The following is a 17,419-nucleotide window of genomic DNA, read 5'->3' on the forward strand; positions in this document are numbered from 1 at the left end:
CACAAATTCACTATTTGTCTTAATAGTAATCTAACTAGAAGGGAAACAAATGTTGGTATTAGATATCACCATATCTATGATCCCTTGAACAACAGTTTATGCTCATTTCCCTGCAGGTAAAGGTTGTATTGCTTTGGTATTAACGCCTGACTCCATATCTATTCCAACTATTGTATCTGTAATTCCATCCATTCATTTCCCACTGTTAACAAAAACCTTTTATTTTTATGCAGCATTAATATTTCACTCTTTCTTTGTCCCCATGTAATGTTTGTCCCTCCATTTTCTTTTCCCCGTTGTTGCATTTCAGAACATGTAACCTCTAATGCCAGCGATAGTGAAAGTAGTTACCGTAAGTGTTTTATGCTTCTTGCCTTCTTATTAAGGACTGATTGTGCCTTCTCTCTGCACTTTCCACCATGTATGTCAGCCTTGTTAGAGCACAGTAATATTTTCTTATTCCAGTATCTCTTTAAAATGTCAGTGTATACAAAGTTTCTTTCCTAATCTGATATGAGATTCTGCAGTAAAACAAATGTCAGTCAATTGTATACCAATGTGTAATTATAGAATTACTTCTCTTAATGCTGCTGCATGTTTTGTTCGATTGAAAAAAAAAACAAAGATTTTGAAATTTTCTTTGTTCAATTTTTTTTTTTTTTTCTGCTGTCTAATATGAAAGTAATCTTGATTACAGATGAGTATGGATGTTCACAAGGTCTAATACACTAATATTCTATTTTCATGATAAACTGAAACCTCAACATGCTGTCCTTGATTCATTATTGTACTAACTGCAGTGGTTATTTAAGAACAGTATATATCCACTGAATAATTTGTAAAAGAAAAAAAAAATTAAATAAAAATTATACACACACACACACACTCCCCCTTCCTTCCCGTTCCCTCCCGCCTTCTCTCTTACCCGAGCAGTGGCCACGGAGCTGTACTTTTATAGCAATAGGCGGCACAGCACGAAGGAGGAAGTGTAATATGCAGTGTTTTAAGACCGCACATTACACCACCTAATCCATGCGGTGCAAGGGCCGTGCAGCCTATTGCTATATAGCACAGCCCATGACCATCCCCGTGGCCACTGCTCCTTTCACATGTTCGGAGGGGGCAGACTTTGCCCTTGCCCTCCCCCCGTTCCGATGCCTGTGTGTGTGTGTGTGTGTGTGTGTGTGCATGTATGTATGTATATATATATATATACTTATACTTTTTTTAAACACAGACTGTTATAATATCTGCCTTATTTCAGGTACAGCTTGCATTGCGGTTCTCAGTTTTTATTTCTGCCTGTATATATCTGCATGAATGATTTGAGTTCCTTCCCTTCACAGCTGCATGTTTTGTATTGAATGCTTTGGTATTTGTTTATATTTGGGGTGAATTTTACAAGAGTTCTTTGGAAGTAAGAATTTATTTTCTGATTCAAGTAGCAGTCACAAGGACGTTAGGGCCTGATGCAGACCCGCTTGCGAGCGCTATGCGCTCGCAAGCGGGTCGATGGTGGCCCAGCATGTGCGCATGCGCGAGACCCGGATAGCGACGGGCAAACCGTCTCTCCGGGTCTCGTACCAAAGGGGGCGTGCTGTCGATGTTGAGTGACAGCACGCCCCCTTTGGTGGGTGGCCCGGGGGCGTGGCTGCCCAGAGGGAGGCGTTCCCATGGGAACGCCTACCATCTGGGGCCGGCCCCACTGACATCACAAGTGATGTCAGTGGGAAAGCTGTCGGCTCTGTTAGAGCCGAAAGCTCTCTGGGGCTTGCGGCAACGAGACCCTACCACAAGGGTCTCGTCGCAAGCCCAATGGTCTTGACCATCGCTACCATCTTCCTGGCCGCTCGCTATAGCTGTGGGTGGTCACCCACAGCTACGCGAGCGGCCAGGAGGCCGCTCTAAAAAAACAGAAGGCCGGCCCTGATTCAGAGCGAGCTCTGTCAGAGAGTCCGGCTCTGAATCAGGCCCATAGTCCACTGTTTTGGTTTCTCACTCTTATGAAGTAGGTACAAAATATGACAGATTTATTTGTGGATGTAAATTCAGCATCTGTTAATTTGAATCAAAAAGGGGTAATAAATTGAATCTGCAAATAGAAGACCATAGCCATGTGTTGCACGAGCATGCTGTTACAATAGGGCCACATATGTAATGTTAGTCGTTGTGTGATATCAGACTGCAATTTTCCATAGTGTACTTATTCTATTGGTAGGCTTTCATCCCTCATGCTTCATAGTAAAAGCATGCTGACTGTTCTGTGCTTGATGTGATGCTTAATAGGTGTTTATTACCATTAAATGGTATATTATGTAGTCTCAAACCTTTTTGATGATTTCATTTAAACAACATTAAAAATAGTGATTCACCAATTAAGCATTTAAGTGCATTGATGATGGATTTTGAGACTATATTTTGAATTAATCTTTCAAATGACTATTAATTACAGATCTTCTGATGGAAGTGTCTCTTGTGATTCCACACTATATTGAAACCTCATAGCATGGATGTAGTCAGGAAGCCGACCGTCTAAATACCGACCGCCGGCTTCCCGACTGTGAAATCCCCGGCAAGGTACTAATGACAGGCGCCTGTCATTTAATCCTACGCCGGGAGCCCGACGCCCGGCATACCGAATGAAGGTAAGCCGGGTGTGGACAGCCGCGGAGGGGAGGGTTAGGTTTTAGGGCTCCCGGGGGGACTTTGGGTTAGGCACCCCCCTGGGAGGGTTAGGTTTAGACTAGTGGAAGGGGGGGGTTAGGGATAGGCACCCCCAGGAGGAGGTTAGGCCCCCCCTGGGAGACTTGGGGTTAGGCTGCGGGGAAGGGGGGGGTTAGGTTTAGGCACATAAAGGGGGTTGGGCACTTGGGCGGGGGGGGGGAGGTTAGGGGTAGGAATCCCTAAGGAAGGGTTAGGGGGGGAAATAGGGGTCAGTTATACTTACCTAATTAGCGATCGGGATCTTTACCTCTGTCTGGATTTACCTACTACACCCCATAGCATATATATGTTAATTTACTAGTCCATAAAGCTAAATATAATTGAATGTGCAAATCCTTATTAAATGTTATTTTAACATAACTGAGTTATGTTATATACCCCTCATACTTAAACATTTATTTCTTCAAACTAGTGCAGTTTATTTTATAGTAGCTATGCTAATAAATATGTAGTCTGTGTTCATAAAAGGTTAATTAGTTATGTAACCTTGTTCTTTTTCATACATGCCAATCATCTGTACAGTAACTAAGGACCTACAACTATACGTCCTGGGTCTTGTGTCCTCACTGTACTTTTTTCTTGTCAGGTGGTCAAGAAGAGTATGTTTTATCATATGAACCAGTCAATCAGCAAGAAGGTTTGTAAAATTGTATTTACTGTCTCTGCTTCCCAGAAAGTTAAGAGCTGCTTTTCCCTGAAGCAGTTAGGTGCAGATGAGACCTTAAAGATCACCATCAGCTTTTATTGAGCTTTTTACACGTTGATAAGCGCATGTAAAGTGCATTATAATCATTAGTGCCATTCCTGACATTGCTTTCTAGAATTTTAGCATAACTTTTAAAATGCAGCGTGCTCTATTTTCCGTGGTACTTAAGCGTGCTTCCTCTACATTGTATTGCACTAGTGAAAGGGACATTCATGGAAAATGTTCACAAATCTGAATACACTGCATTCAGGAAAAATGTTTTAGAATCTATGAGCTAATCTAAAAATGTAGATTCCAGGCAAATTTTTGTTTTCTTATATGGTATCTGCTAATAAGTAATGAAGCATACACAGAACCATAAAAAAACTCACTTCTCTTACAGGCTCTACATCATAACAGTATCATAACACTGCTCTATCCACACCTCAAGGCAATTCTCTAAGCTCTCTCTCATTCCACAAGCCAATTGACTCCCCCCATCTCTGCATCTGCTTTGCCCACTCGGTCATCTTCAGCATATTGCTCCCATCTTCCTCATCCTGCTCATAACTTCTATGTCAACATTTCACCTTCATCACGATGCCATAATGCCATCTTTAATCATGCGTGAACACCATTCTTTATTAGTAAACCCTAATGCACTCGCCCACATTTTCTCAGTCCTACTGTGACTGGGTCCCGCATGTGCTGTGCACATTTGGAAAATGATCAGCATTGCAGCACCAGATCAATTAATGTTCAGCATGGCAACACCAGTCTCAATGCTGTGGTTTATGTTTAAAATGTCTATTACGACCTTGCCAGTGAGGACTTAGAGAGACCCTTCACCTTACCTGAGCTATTGGAGGCCATTAATTCCACCCCGTTCCGGGAAAAGCCCGGGCCCTGACGGGTTCACTATAAATTATTACAAAGCTTTCAAGGACAAACTGGCTCCTCCATTATTGGAGGCTTTTATTTTGGTTTCCAATAAGACCCCCTTCTGCCAATACTTAGAAGCCCATATAACTGTCATCCCCATGGAAGGCAAAGACCCTTCCCTATGTCACAGATACCACCCAATCTCCCTTCTCAACATACACGTTAAATTGTATGCGAAACTTCTCGCAAACAGATTAAAGCATTTCCTACCTTCTCTGATTCATAGCGACCAGGTAGGGTTTGTCCCAGGCCATGAAGCTAGGGACAATACCTCCAAAATTATAGCCCTCATCCATTATATCTCGTCTACAGACACCCCAGCTATTCTGCTGTTTACTGACGCAGAGAAGGCATTTGACATGGTAGATTGGAGTTTTATGTCTGGAGTACTGAGACACCTGGGACTGGGCCCTGTTTGCTTTCAACGCGTTCTCGCTTTTTTTCGTTCCCCCTCTGCCCTCATTAGAGTTAATGGTTCCCTTTCTGACTCCTTCTCTATTAATAATGAACAAAGCTGTCCCTTATCTCCACTGATTTTTATTATTTGTATGGAGGCTCTGGCAAGATCGATCAGGCTGAATCCGAACATATCGGGCTTTGGGTTACATAGTGATGAATACAAATTAGCTCTATTTGCCGATGATTTATTGGCCTCAATTACAAATCATATTATTTCACTACCGAACTTATTAGAGGAATTCAAGATTTTTAGAGACCTCTCCAATTTTAAAGTTAATTACTCTAAATTGGTGGCCTTGAATATTACGGCACCTCCACAGATGGTTGCGTTCCCTTTCACCTGTCACTCTTCCCAGCTTACATATCTGGGGTTAATCTTACTAGAGATCTCTCCCGCCTGTTTGTGGCCAATTTCACTCCTCTCCTAGAGCAGATTCGCTTAGACTTGAGACTATGGAAATCAGTACCCTTCTCATGGTTTAGGATGCTGGGCATTCTCAAAATGAACTCTCTCTCTAAAATCCTCTACTTGTTACAAACCCTCCCAATTAAATGACCTTCTAGATGGTTTCTGGAAGTCCAGGCTCTCATTAGAGAATTTGTCTAGGGAGGTGGCACGCCCTGTTTGAAGTTAGATCTTATATTTCATCACAAAGATAGAGGGGGTTTACGCCTCCCAAATAGTAAAGGTTACTACCAGGCCTGTATCCTCCACAGAATTCTGGCCTGGTCCAGACCAGACATTCCTAAACAATGGGTACAAATTGAGAACCATATGCTGAAGATCCCCTTATCAATAGCCCCATGACATCCCGACATCCCGTCCTCCCCAAAATTTCTCATCCTACCATTGGCCCTACCTTAAGTTCTTGGAAGACATTACGGAAGTCCTCCTCGATATCTTCACCTCATTCCTCCCTCACCTCATTCTTCTTTAACGAACAATTTCTTCCAGGTATGGATGTTAAGACTTTCCACCCCTGGTTAGCGGTAGAACTTTTTAGGGTCGGACAGCTGATGAGTGACGGTAGCTTTGTGCCCTTTGATGAGGTTTGTAAGAAATGGAATCTACCCTTACAGGAATACTGGCACTACCTTCAGTACGTCATTTTCTGCAATCTCTTGGCCCCCCTAAGACTCTCCGTTTGCCTTATACTCCATTCGAACAATTATGTATTAGCCCTATTGCCCCGATCCACACTATCTCGTTGATCTATAATTTTCTGTCAATGGACACTAGCCTCTCTCTCCCCAATTTTACTAAGGTTTGGGACGAAGAGCTTGGAGTCGGCCTAACTGACGATGAGTGGGAGAAAATATTTTAGTTGGCTCACGCCTGCTCTTCTAGTGTTGGTGTTAGGGAGACCCAATATAAATTGCTATCACATTGGTATACTGTAGATGTCCAGAAACCCTCTGGGGATTGGTGTTCCGAACATATGCTGGCGCTGTTCTGGGGCCCCAGGTAACCCATTACACATTTGGTGGCAATGCCCTATTTTTCAGCCTTTTTGGAACAAAGTCCTCAACCTTTCTGCAAAAATTCTAGATGAACCGGTTAAATAACAGCTATACTTAACTTTTCTCATTATTTTTCTCTCCACCCTTTTTAATGGGTACTGATGAACCCGAGATTACATTATTTGACTTGAGGTGACTGTTCTCTCTTTTCCCGATCTATTCCTACCTATTCCCTTCCTCCCCCCCCCCCTTTCACCCTGTTGTCTAGTTATGTTTTTGTTTGCTTAGGTTTTTTTTCTTTTTTGTCTGTCTTTATTTTTATTTTTCCCATATTTGTGGGTCTTTTTCTTGATAGGCTTGCTATTTTTGAATTATGTTTTTCGACAATGACCCTGATATTATCTATAAGTATTTGTACTGTTATACTATTGTTTTTACAAAAAAAATACAATTTGCACTAAAATGTCTTTTATGAAAATAAATATATTTGCAGTCAACTTTGTGGTCTGGGCTTCTCTGCCTGTGTTTGTCTGCAAGGTCAACAAGGTAGGAACTAAAACTCTTTGGTGCTGGAGATGTAGAGCATGCCTGTAGAAGCAGTCCCTGGTCAAGTCTGGGGCATATAGCTTTGTAATGTAGCCTTGCTGACAGCCCTTAGTGAAGGGGCTTTCAATGGATCCTCCTTGATTCAAATTAATCCAGAAAGCACAGTGTTTCCTTGGAGTTCCAGCTTGCCGAGCACCACTCGGTGCTCCGGCAGGAAGGAGACTACTGTCCCAGGAGCTGGTGTTATTTGATAGCTATGGTAGCATTCCTACCAGGTAAACATGTTGATGGCATAAGACAAGTGTATGGAGTCAGTAGCTGCAGTTGCTGCTTGTCGATGGAGGAACCAAGCAGTGATCTATTTCCTGAACTGGAGGATGGAAGATACTGCAAAGGAAGTGTGCTGAGGGTGAGCAACTAGATACCTGTGAAAGGGAACAGCTATAGTCAGTGCTGCAGTCCTCTGAGGCCCACTTCAGTTGGGAGCCTAGCCAAACTGGGAGCCCAAGCCAACAAAACACCTCACTGGAGCCCTGACGGCTCTAGCAGCAACAAGGAGACTGCTGCCCCAGGATTTGTCCATTTACATTCTGGAGCTTATTTTTGCTTCACCCCAAGCAGGTCTCATGGAAATATTTTGGATTGAAGATTTAAAGGTTAAAGTTCCTAGCCCAGACTCATTTGCGCCAGGGTGGAGAGGGGTTTGAGGCACCCCTCCACAAAATCTGGTAGTGTGTAGACCGGGAAAGAACACATAACCCTGCCACTAAGAATAACTACTAAGTGTGATAACATCTATATTAAATCTCATGCAAGATATGAGCTATCTTTGACTTGTTAAAGGGACAGACAGATGATCCCCTGCCAAGGAGGGGGACATAGTTGCAATCATAAGAAAAGCGATAAAGTGGCGTAGAGCTTGGTGGTAGCTGCGAAAACTCTGCTGGTGCGCTGTTTGCACTTTCTCAGTGTGAAGTTTACTGACGATTAAAGGCAACCAGAAGACAAGTCAAGTAGAACAACTGATATAACCATGAGAGGATAAGATGGCAGTGGAGGCCTATCTTGTTACAAAGAAAGTGATCATGCATCCTGTAGATTCCCCCAACCATTTTACTGCTGCACAATATTTGCTGTTTTTCCGGTCTCTTACTCTGTTCCAGATTGTACAAATGTACCTCAGTATTGAATGTGCAGACACTAATTATTTCTATTTTCTGTTGAATCTAAATGTTAATTTTTTTTTCTTTTTAGTCAATTACTCCCGACCAGTAATTATTTTAGGCCCAATGAAGGACAGAATTAACGATGACTTGATCTCTGAATTTCCTGAAAAGTTTGGGTCTTGTGTCCCGCGTGAGTAATTCCATAGTTCATTATATTTTCTGTCTGTAAAGATAGTCAGTTTGATAAATGATGGAAATAGATAAATGGAAATAGATCATCATTGTTGAACAAAACGTTTGAAGCACACCAAATTACTATGTATGCACTGAATCAAGAATTACTTGGAATATAAGTTTTATAAAATTTTTGGTTTGCTTCGGTCAATTGAATATGAATCCTGGGTTCATGAAGTTTATAGTGCAGAATGCTCTCTTCCAGGAGTAAAAGTGTGCATATGATTTAAGCCTCTCTTGTTAATTAGCATGTTATTTGGCAAATTAGCGGATTTTGTTTGCGATCACACCATTTTAGTGCGAAAAGATTCTTTAGTGCTTTTCATGTTTAGATAATGATACCCTGTATCACTATTTACATTTTAAGATTTGGCAAAACTTTAGTTTCTTAAAAGTGCATGACAATTTAAAGTTATTTAATTGATTGGGGTTGAATATGACCTCAAAATAGCCTTTATCCTTTTCAGTTATGTAAACATTTGTCAGTAAGGGCTTTTCCAGCCTGGGAGCCTGAATGTGAGCATACTGCTACTAGATATATTTTGTTCTCTATGCCATATAATGTAAGCCGTCCATAGAGACAATAATGCATGTTTATTGCTGTCTTTTAGAAAAGTGATTCTAAACCTAGAGTAGACCCAGGGGTACTAAAAAAAAAAAAAAAAAAATCTGTAAAGGCGGGGCTGAACATCCAGGTGATAATTAGACAAGTGCATCACAGTAGGACACTGATAACAAAAAGTCCATCCCTGTAAAAGAAAGCATATCTGGTCCATAGTATTTGTAATATATGTAATGTACAATTCATTCTATTTCATTTTTTTTTTTTTTTAAATCTTGATAGTATTACATTTATTGGCTATACATAGTGGAACCTAAATATTATAATATTAATTATATTATTTACTAATGTATTACTTTGCAAATATTGGGGGCACAAATAACGCAAACTTGGTGGGAAAAGATTGAGAACCACTGTGTTAGAACATAGATTACAAATTCAGTATGGGCATCAATAGATCCCTTGCCAACAATATTCTCACATTGTGGAACTCATCACAAGTAGTTTCTGAAAAGCAGTTTGCCCTGAGAAGCCTGTGTGATTTCGTGATGACCAATGAGTAACAATTATTAGGGGGGGGGGATTTGGAGTGTATTAGTGGCGCTAATAAAAGTATTTAGGGTTCTTAAATTGTGTTGAATGGTTGTTATATTAACATTTGTATAAGTGTGGAAAAATTATTAAAAGCTATTTTTTGGACAATATAAATGCTGCAGTTATATTGGGGGTACATTAAAATGGGTGCAAGAATATTTTTGAGTCCAAAGAGTGCACTTTAAAAAAAAAAAAAAAAAATACTCCAGCTTCAGCCATCCCGTCCATACATCCACCCAAAATACCACACCCACTACTTTAATCCCATTTTCCACTACTTTTTATTTTTTTTCATCCCAAAATTGACATCAAATTAAGCTAAATAAAATTAGGGGGGTGTCCAAGGAGTTCTGAACCCGCTTGCTAGATGCTTTTGCTCGCTCCCAGCGTATGCAAATCTAACGCACACCCAGCAAGGCAGGCGATCGTATGGCAAGGCATTAGCACGCCCACTATGTCTTGGTGCATGAAAACATTGGTACAGCGAGCATCATCGGGTGTGCTCGCAGGTTGACTATACCTTTCCGCAAGCACTACGATCACTTCAGTGTGAAATACAACCAGGTGACGTGTACTATGACACTGCCTGTTGATTATGCACGCCTCTGAAATGGTGTTGAAACACTCGGGTATGCCTGCATTCGTACCTCCACTCCCCCGTTTCTAGTGGCCTGCCCCTGTTACAACCCACAAACTGCCTCTACTGTCACCCATTCAACTGGGCTGTCTATGCTGGGCGAGTGAGCGCTTCCCGGTCTTTCGCAGTGGTTCACGCACACACATTGCGATGCATGCGCAGATTGCAAATATCGACCAGCTACGAGTGGGTCTGAATCAGCTCCCAAGTCCCAAATTTTTAAGCACAACTTTTCATCTGCTCTGAGATGGTGAAAACAGTTAGCCGGTTTTTTGTGTATGGAGAATTTGCACATGGGAAAACTTCGGCAATAGGATTGCATGATACGTATTTTTGTGCAAAAATTTTGCACGTGCGAAAACTTTTCACCAAACTGCTGCTTTTCGCGGCTAATTGAATCCAGTCCTCAATGTCAAACTTAAACAAAGGTGTTTTACATTTCTTCTTGCTTTCAGCATTTGCCATCTTAGATTTTATTTAGGCTTCCATATGTTTTACTTTTCAGATACCACTCGACCAAAACGTGATTATGAAGTAGATCGGAGAGATTATCACTTTGTCACATCCCGGGAGCAAATGGAAAAGGATATTCAAGATCACAAATTTATTGAAGCTGGGCAATACAATAATCATCTCTATGGCACAAGTGTACAGTCTGTAAAAGAGGTTGCAGAAAGGGTAAGAAGAAAAGAAATTTTTTCTTGCTCCTTTTATGTCTTTTTTTGGGGTCCAAATTTTTAACCAGCTATTTATTTTTCTTGTTTCAGGGCAAGCATTGCATACTTGACGTTTCTGGCAATGCAATTAAAAGACTACAGATTGCTCAGCTATATCCGATCTCTATTTTCATCAAACCTAAATCTGTGGAAAATATAATGTAAGCATGATTGATTAATCTAGGTAGATAAAAGGAATGGTGAACAGTGTGGCAACTATGGTTCAATGCTAAGAAATGCAAAATCATGCACTTGGGTCCTGCATAGGAAGAGGAATTTGTAACAGGTAGAGAGGAAATAACGCTGCTACATAGAGCAATGGCGAGACCACATCTAGCATAATGTAATCATTTGGAGGCCATAACTATTTATAGGGACATAAATAATGTATAGTTGTACATAAGGCTACAAAATGGTGTGTGTGTGTATATATATATATATATATATATATATATAGTATATGTGTGTGTGTATATGTGTGTGTATATATATATATATATATATATAGAGAGAGAGAGAGAGATGGCGGTACTCGCGACGACTAACAAACCAAGCAACAGCCCGTTGTTTGAATAGTATTCAAACAACGGGCTGTTGCTTGGTTTGTTAGTCGTCGCGAGTGCCGCCATCTCTATATATACAGCGTTTTTACCTGTGAAGGGAGAAACTACTGGAGGGCATCGGACGCAAGTACCCTGTTTATGCACTGGAGTGCCAACCATTGATAGATAGATATATATATAAATATATATATATCTATAAATATATATATATATATCTATAAATATATATATATATATATATATATATATATATATATATATATATATATATATATATATATATATATATATATATATATATATATAGCTCTATCTCGATATTTACCGGGAAATACTAAAGGAAGATAGTATGTATAGTTTGGAGCAGAGGGAGATAGGTAAAGGGGTTTTTGTATTTTTTTTTTTAATCTCTGCATTTGTAACAGCACATAGACAGAAAATGAAACAAAAATGTTGGGGACAGTACTTCCAACAAACAAGTGTCTGTCACACAACACGGTTAGTCCTATACAGGATGACCTCCATTGCTGGACCATTGAGGAGTACTCTAGCTAAACAATAAAACAATGTATAAACATAAGTAAGAAGTATAGAAATGTGGTGCCTAGCCGCACACAAATCTAGAAAATCTGCTGTAATTTAATTTTTCATTAATAACATTTGAGGATGTAGGTAAATATCAAGGGTTTTAGCAATGCTCAGGAGGGAGGCATTCTACAGAGTCAGAGAATAATTAACACAACAGTGCATAAACTAAAATTGGATTCATTCAGGAGAAACTGAAGGAAACGTGTCCCTGATTATCTAAATTCATACTGTAAAATGCTTAGACAATTAAACAGAAATGAAGCAAATTACATAATCACATGAGCATAGTCATTGTACTTATTCTTTGTTGTATGAACAAAAAAACTTTGTTTTGAGTATTGTGGTAGACTCTGCTTTCACACCTCTTCATACTGCACTCCTGTTGTACTTACATCATTCAGTCTGTGGTGTTACAACATCATATGTTCTTAATAGGTAAGTTGAACATTTTTTATGTAAAATTTTTCCAATCACTTTTTATTGTTTGCAAGACTTTTGTCTTTCAGTTCACCCAGACGTTATAATGCATAAAATATTAAATTCCACAATTGATTGATTTGTTGTAATATACAGTGCCTTGCAAAAGTATTCACCCCCTTTGCATTTTTCATGTTTTGTTGCCTCACAACCTGGAATTAAAATGGATTGTTTGAAGGTGTGCATCATTTCATTCACAGAACATGCCTACAACTGTGAAGTTGTGTTTTTTTTATATTGTGAATCAAACAACATTTAGGACAACATAACAGAAAACTTCAGCGTGCATAACTATTCACCCCTCTAAAGTCAGTACTTTGTCGAGCCACCTTTAGCAGCAATTACAGCTGCAAGTTGCTTTGGATAAGTCTCTATGAGCTTGCCACATCTTGCCCCTGGGATTTTTGCCCATTCCTCAAGGCAAAACTGCTCCAGCTCTTTCATGTTGGATGGTTTCCGCTTGTGAACAGCAATCTTCAAGTCTGACCACAGATTTTCAATTGGATTGAGATCTGGGCTTTGACTAGGTCATTCCAACACATTTAAATGTTTCCCCTTAAACCACTCGAGTGTTGCTTTAGCCGTATGCTTTAGGTCATTGTCCTGCTGGAAGGTGAACCTCCGTCCCAGTCTCAAATCACAGGCAGACTGAAACAGATTTTGCTCTAGAATATTCCTGTATTTAGCACCATCCATCTTTCCCTCGACTCAAATCAGTTTCCTAGTCCCTGCTGCTGAAAAACATCCCCACAACATGATGCTGCCACCACCATGTTTCACTGTGGGGATGGTGTTCTTGGGGTGATGGGATGTGTTGGGTTTGCGCAAGACATAGTGTTTTCCTTGGTGGCTCAAAAATAAAATTTTAGGCTCATCTGACCATAAGCAGACCAGTGTCTGCTTATTTTTATCACTAAGTAATGGCTCTTTTCTGGCCACTCTTCCATAAAGCCCAGCTCTATGGAGTGTACGGCTTATTGTGGTCACATGCACAGAAACACCAGTCTCTGCTGTGGAATTCTGCAGCTCCTTCAGGGTTACCTTTGGTCCCTGTGCTGCCTCTCTGATTAGTGCCCTCCTTGCCCGGTCTGTGAGTTTTGGTGTAGGCGGTCCTCTCTTGGCAGGTTTGTTGTGGTACCATGTTCTTTCCATTTGAAGATGATGAATTTGATGGTGCTTCGGGGATCATCAAAGATTTGGATATTTTTTTATAACCCAACCCAGAATTATACTTCTCAACAACTTTGTCCCTGACTTGTTTGGAGAGCTCCTTGGTCTTCATGGTATGATGCCTCTTGCTTAGTGGTCTTGCATCCTTTGGGACCTTTCAGAAAAGGTGTGTTTTTATACTGACAGATCATGTGACACTTAGATTTCACACAGGTGGACTTAATTTCACTAATTATGTAACTTCTGAAGGTATTTGGTTGCACCAGAACTTTAGAGGGGCTTCATAGCAAAGGGGATGATTACATATGCACATGCCAATTTTCAGAACTTTATTTATAAAGATTCTTTTTTTATATATATATATATTTTTCTCATTTCACTTCACCAAATTAGACTATTTTGTGCAGATCCATCACAGAAAATTCAGATTAAAAAAAATTACAGGTTGTAATGTAACAAAAAAGGTAAAAAGCCAAGGGGGGTGAATACCTTTGCAAGGCACTGTAGGTAATAATCACAAGCATAAATTCTGTCCAGCTTTATCTAGCTTTACGAATTTTTTTTTTTCTTCTAAAGTTGGTTTAAAATTGGTATGCAAATTTCAATACCTCTTGCAACCGTAAATTCTTTTTAGTACCTAGTTTAAAAAAAAAAAGTTGCCAGTCTGCTACATAAAATGTTGCTACCAATGCTCAATTGATCTGGGTTTTAAGGATATTAACTCCAGTGTGACTTTTTCTGTATGCTTTGGATCATTGGCATGTTAGACAGCATAAGGTTTACCTTAAGGATTTCTATACTGTCCATTTCTCCTCTATTTGTATGGCTTTCCAATCCCTGCTGCAGAGAAGCATCCTACTGCCTTCCATGCTTCCCTGTAGGGATGATGTTTTTACAGTAATGTGCAGTGTTAGGTTTGCACCAAATAGCGATTGGCATTGAGTTCAGTTTTTATCTCATTAGACCTTCGAATCTTCCTCCATGTTATTTCACCCACGTGTCTTAAAAAAAAGGATCTTACAGGAAAAACATTAGCATAAACCAGCTCAAAATAAAGAATCCTGTTCATATTAAACACCTAAAACAGATAATAAGTTGGCTTTAGAGTTGGAGCATCCAAACTATACAGGGACTTCTAACCAGAAAATCAATTTGTGGAATTGCAGATTTGGAGCGTTAACTCATATAATCCTAATAATTCATAAAACATATGTTTGTGAAATTGTAGTAATCGTTTTAAATTGAAAGTTTATCAAGAAGACTGTAAAACTCTGCTTTGCATTCTTAGTTTATTTAACAAATTGATAGTTCTGGTCCACATTCTACCCTTGAAGTGTCTGTCTGTTCTTACATGTACATATTTTCTTTGCACTTGAATAGGGAAATGAACAAACGCTTAACAGAGGATCAAGCACGCAAGACATTTGAGAGAGCTATGAAATTGGAGCAAGAATTCACAGAACATTTTACAGGTCTGTTTCTGATTGTGTTTATACAGACTTGAGGGACGTCCACTTACCATGGGAAATGGGCCCACCATACACACAATTACAGAAATGTAAAACATGCCCTGGAATGAGGGCATGTTGCGTGAAAATGGTTTAGTTTTCTTACTGACATATTGATAAAATAATGTTATTAGCTGGAAGTACTTTGTAAGCAGTCTTTAATACAACAGCATATCTAGTATGCCATGTTCTTATAAAAGACATATTGTAGCAACACTGAAAACTTAAGCTTTTAGGAACTTGCTAGAAATGTGATGGGTCTCCTTACCACAGTAGCCTGAATCGCGAACAGTTCTTGTTTCTTTTCTTTTTTGCAGCTATTGTGCAGGGAGACACACTGGAGGAAATCTACAATCAAGTGAAACAAATCATAGAAGAACAGTCCAGCACCTATATCTGGGTTCCTGCAAAAGAGAAGTTATGAGATAAAGTGTGCTCAGTTTAGAGCCTCCATCACTGCCTATTGATGATTTCCTTTACTTTTCCCCATATGAACAGGCTCAATTTATGGGACTGTCCTAGCCACTTATTTGCTGCCGTTCCTTCATATTTTATCTAAATCATTTTAATAATGTCAAATGTTTTGTTACCATTTTTTCTTTTGTTTTTGTTCCTTTTTTTTTATTTTGGAACGGCCGGACCAGTTATTAAAGGTTAAAATAAGTGGCAAAAATTCCTTAATGTTTAAGGGAAAATGACACACATTTTAAGAAAAAAAAAAAGCTTTATAGACAGTTTTCACAAAAATAAATGAAAATAAGTGGTCTTAACTTACAATATTGTGAGCATCTTTGCACAGTTATCTTTTAATAGCATGGTTTGGCCTATGCATTTCATTCTCTATACTGTTTTGACTTGATGGCTCTCTACATAAGTAGATTTTTTATTAAAATCCATTGCCTGGCTACAGTTTCAGTGAGTGACATTCTGGTTTCTGCATTCTGCTTTAAAAAAATGTCCAGCAGCGGAAGCGTTAACCTAAACCATTGAATGACATTGTTCTAAATACATTTTAGCGTTTCTTTGGTTTTTATTCCAGCATTAATGGTTACATTTTAACTTGATTAAATATGTACAGGTAACACAATTTAAAATGTTTTTGACGTGGATCACCTTTTTAAAATGAGAGCAAAACTTCAGGTAATTAACATAGCCTTTTGAAGGTCCAGTCATGTATATAGACACTACAGGAAAACAAGTGAGGTCATCATCTCACTTGTAGAATTGGATTCATAGACTTAATGTTTATTCTTAAGAAGATAGATTTTAATATTTTACCCACAGTAACTGCCTATTTTGTTATAATAAAATATATATTAAATTTTCTTTAAACTCTAACTATGGGAGTACTTTTCTTGCACACGCGCATATATAAATATAAAAAAATCTATATTTTTCTCTTTATCACCTACAATTCTTTTTTTCTTTTGGAAGAAGTAAACTGTATTGTATCTTCCTTACACATGAATTTTAAATAAAACATTGGTGGCTGTGTTAATTGATACAGAGTTAGGGAAGGTTAGCTGCTTAACTAAGCCTAGGCGTGTTCTCCTCTCTTCTGAAGAGTCCCTGGTGTGCTATTTTAATGTAATGTGCATGCTTTACCTGTGTGATATTTTAACTATAATGGTCCTGAGTTTTTTATGTGCATTTTCACTTCAGTTGCATGTACCATGTCCATGATACCCGTATTTACATTCACTCCTGGTTCTAATGTTAAAATAAGAAAGTTTCAATGAAAATTATGGACTTGAAGATTTACATTGTTTGGTACTAATTCATTGCTTGTTTTTTGGAATTGTTTATACAAAAAAATTATATATGCTTCTGACAGCCTCATTAAATGTCTATAAAGGAACATTAGTTTGTGATAACAAGCAACATTATTCATTCCATTTGTCAGAAAGAGGAGAACAGCTAATAAAATTTTATCGAACAATGTACATGTGTGAAATGTCATAATTTTCTACCAACTTTAATATTTTTTTTTCAGGGGTACCTTAATTAAAAATTAGTATTTTACTAACTTTGATTTCTAGAATTAAACTATTGATTACAAAGGTAATTAGTAGTTGCTTTAAGTTTTCTATTTCATTTAATAGATACAGAATCAAACTGGACTTTAACCATTTTTATTGGACAGCCTGGGGAATTACTCGTAGCCTACTGTATATTAATTATGAGAGTTGGAAGATCATAATCACTGAGTTGCTGTTATATAATTGTAATCTAGCCCCAAGTTATGTCAACATAGGGCCCTAGAGCTAGGTTGTTAGTAAAAGTGATGTCCTTTGATCATGCCTAATCATACAGTAGGTTGTTAGGTATCATGGAGCATCTACAGTGTGACAGAATCAAAGATCTTTTTCTAAACATTAAAAGGGTCT

The 17,419-nt window shown here is 38.9% G+C and overlaps 1 protein-coding gene across 25 annotated transcripts in view; it reads left to right on the forward strand.

Moving 5' to 3' along the window:
* The window catches only part of DLG1 (discs large MAGUK scaffold protein 1), a 385,534-nt gene extending 368,561 nt beyond the window's left edge, over window positions 1–16,973 (forward strand). For 11 of the 25 annotated variants that reach the window (XM_088444821.1, XM_088444822.1, XM_088444825.1 and 8 more), the window contains 8 exons: window positions 311–352; window positions 683–718; window positions 3,311–3,361; window positions 8,072–8,173; window positions 10,516–10,688; window positions 10,778–10,887; window positions 14,905–14,996; window positions 15,350–16,973. In XM_088444821.1, the coding sequence (XP_088300947.1) occupies window positions 311–352; window positions 683–718; window positions 3,311–3,361; window positions 8,072–8,173; window positions 10,516–10,688; window positions 10,778–10,887; window positions 14,905–14,996; window positions 15,350–15,456 (713 nt within the window). In that variant the 3' untranslated portion in view covers window positions 15,457–16,973. The remainder of the gene's footprint in view (window positions 1–310; window positions 353–682; window positions 719–3,310; window positions 3,362–8,071; window positions 8,174–10,515; window positions 10,689–10,777; window positions 10,888–14,904; window positions 14,997–15,349) is intronic. The other 14 variants (XM_088444826.1, XM_088444827.1, XM_088444837.1 and 11 more) reach the window with 2 other exon arrangements.
* Window positions 16,974–17,419: the final 446 nt, after the last annotated feature.

This window comes from Taudactylus pleione, unplaced genomic scaffold (genome assembly GCF_031769625.1).
Source record: "Taudactylus pleione unplaced genomic scaffold, aTauple2 ptg000372l, whole genome shotgun sequence".
Taxonomy (NCBI): Eukaryota; Metazoa; Chordata; class Amphibia; order Anura; family Myobatrachidae; genus Taudactylus; species Taudactylus pleione.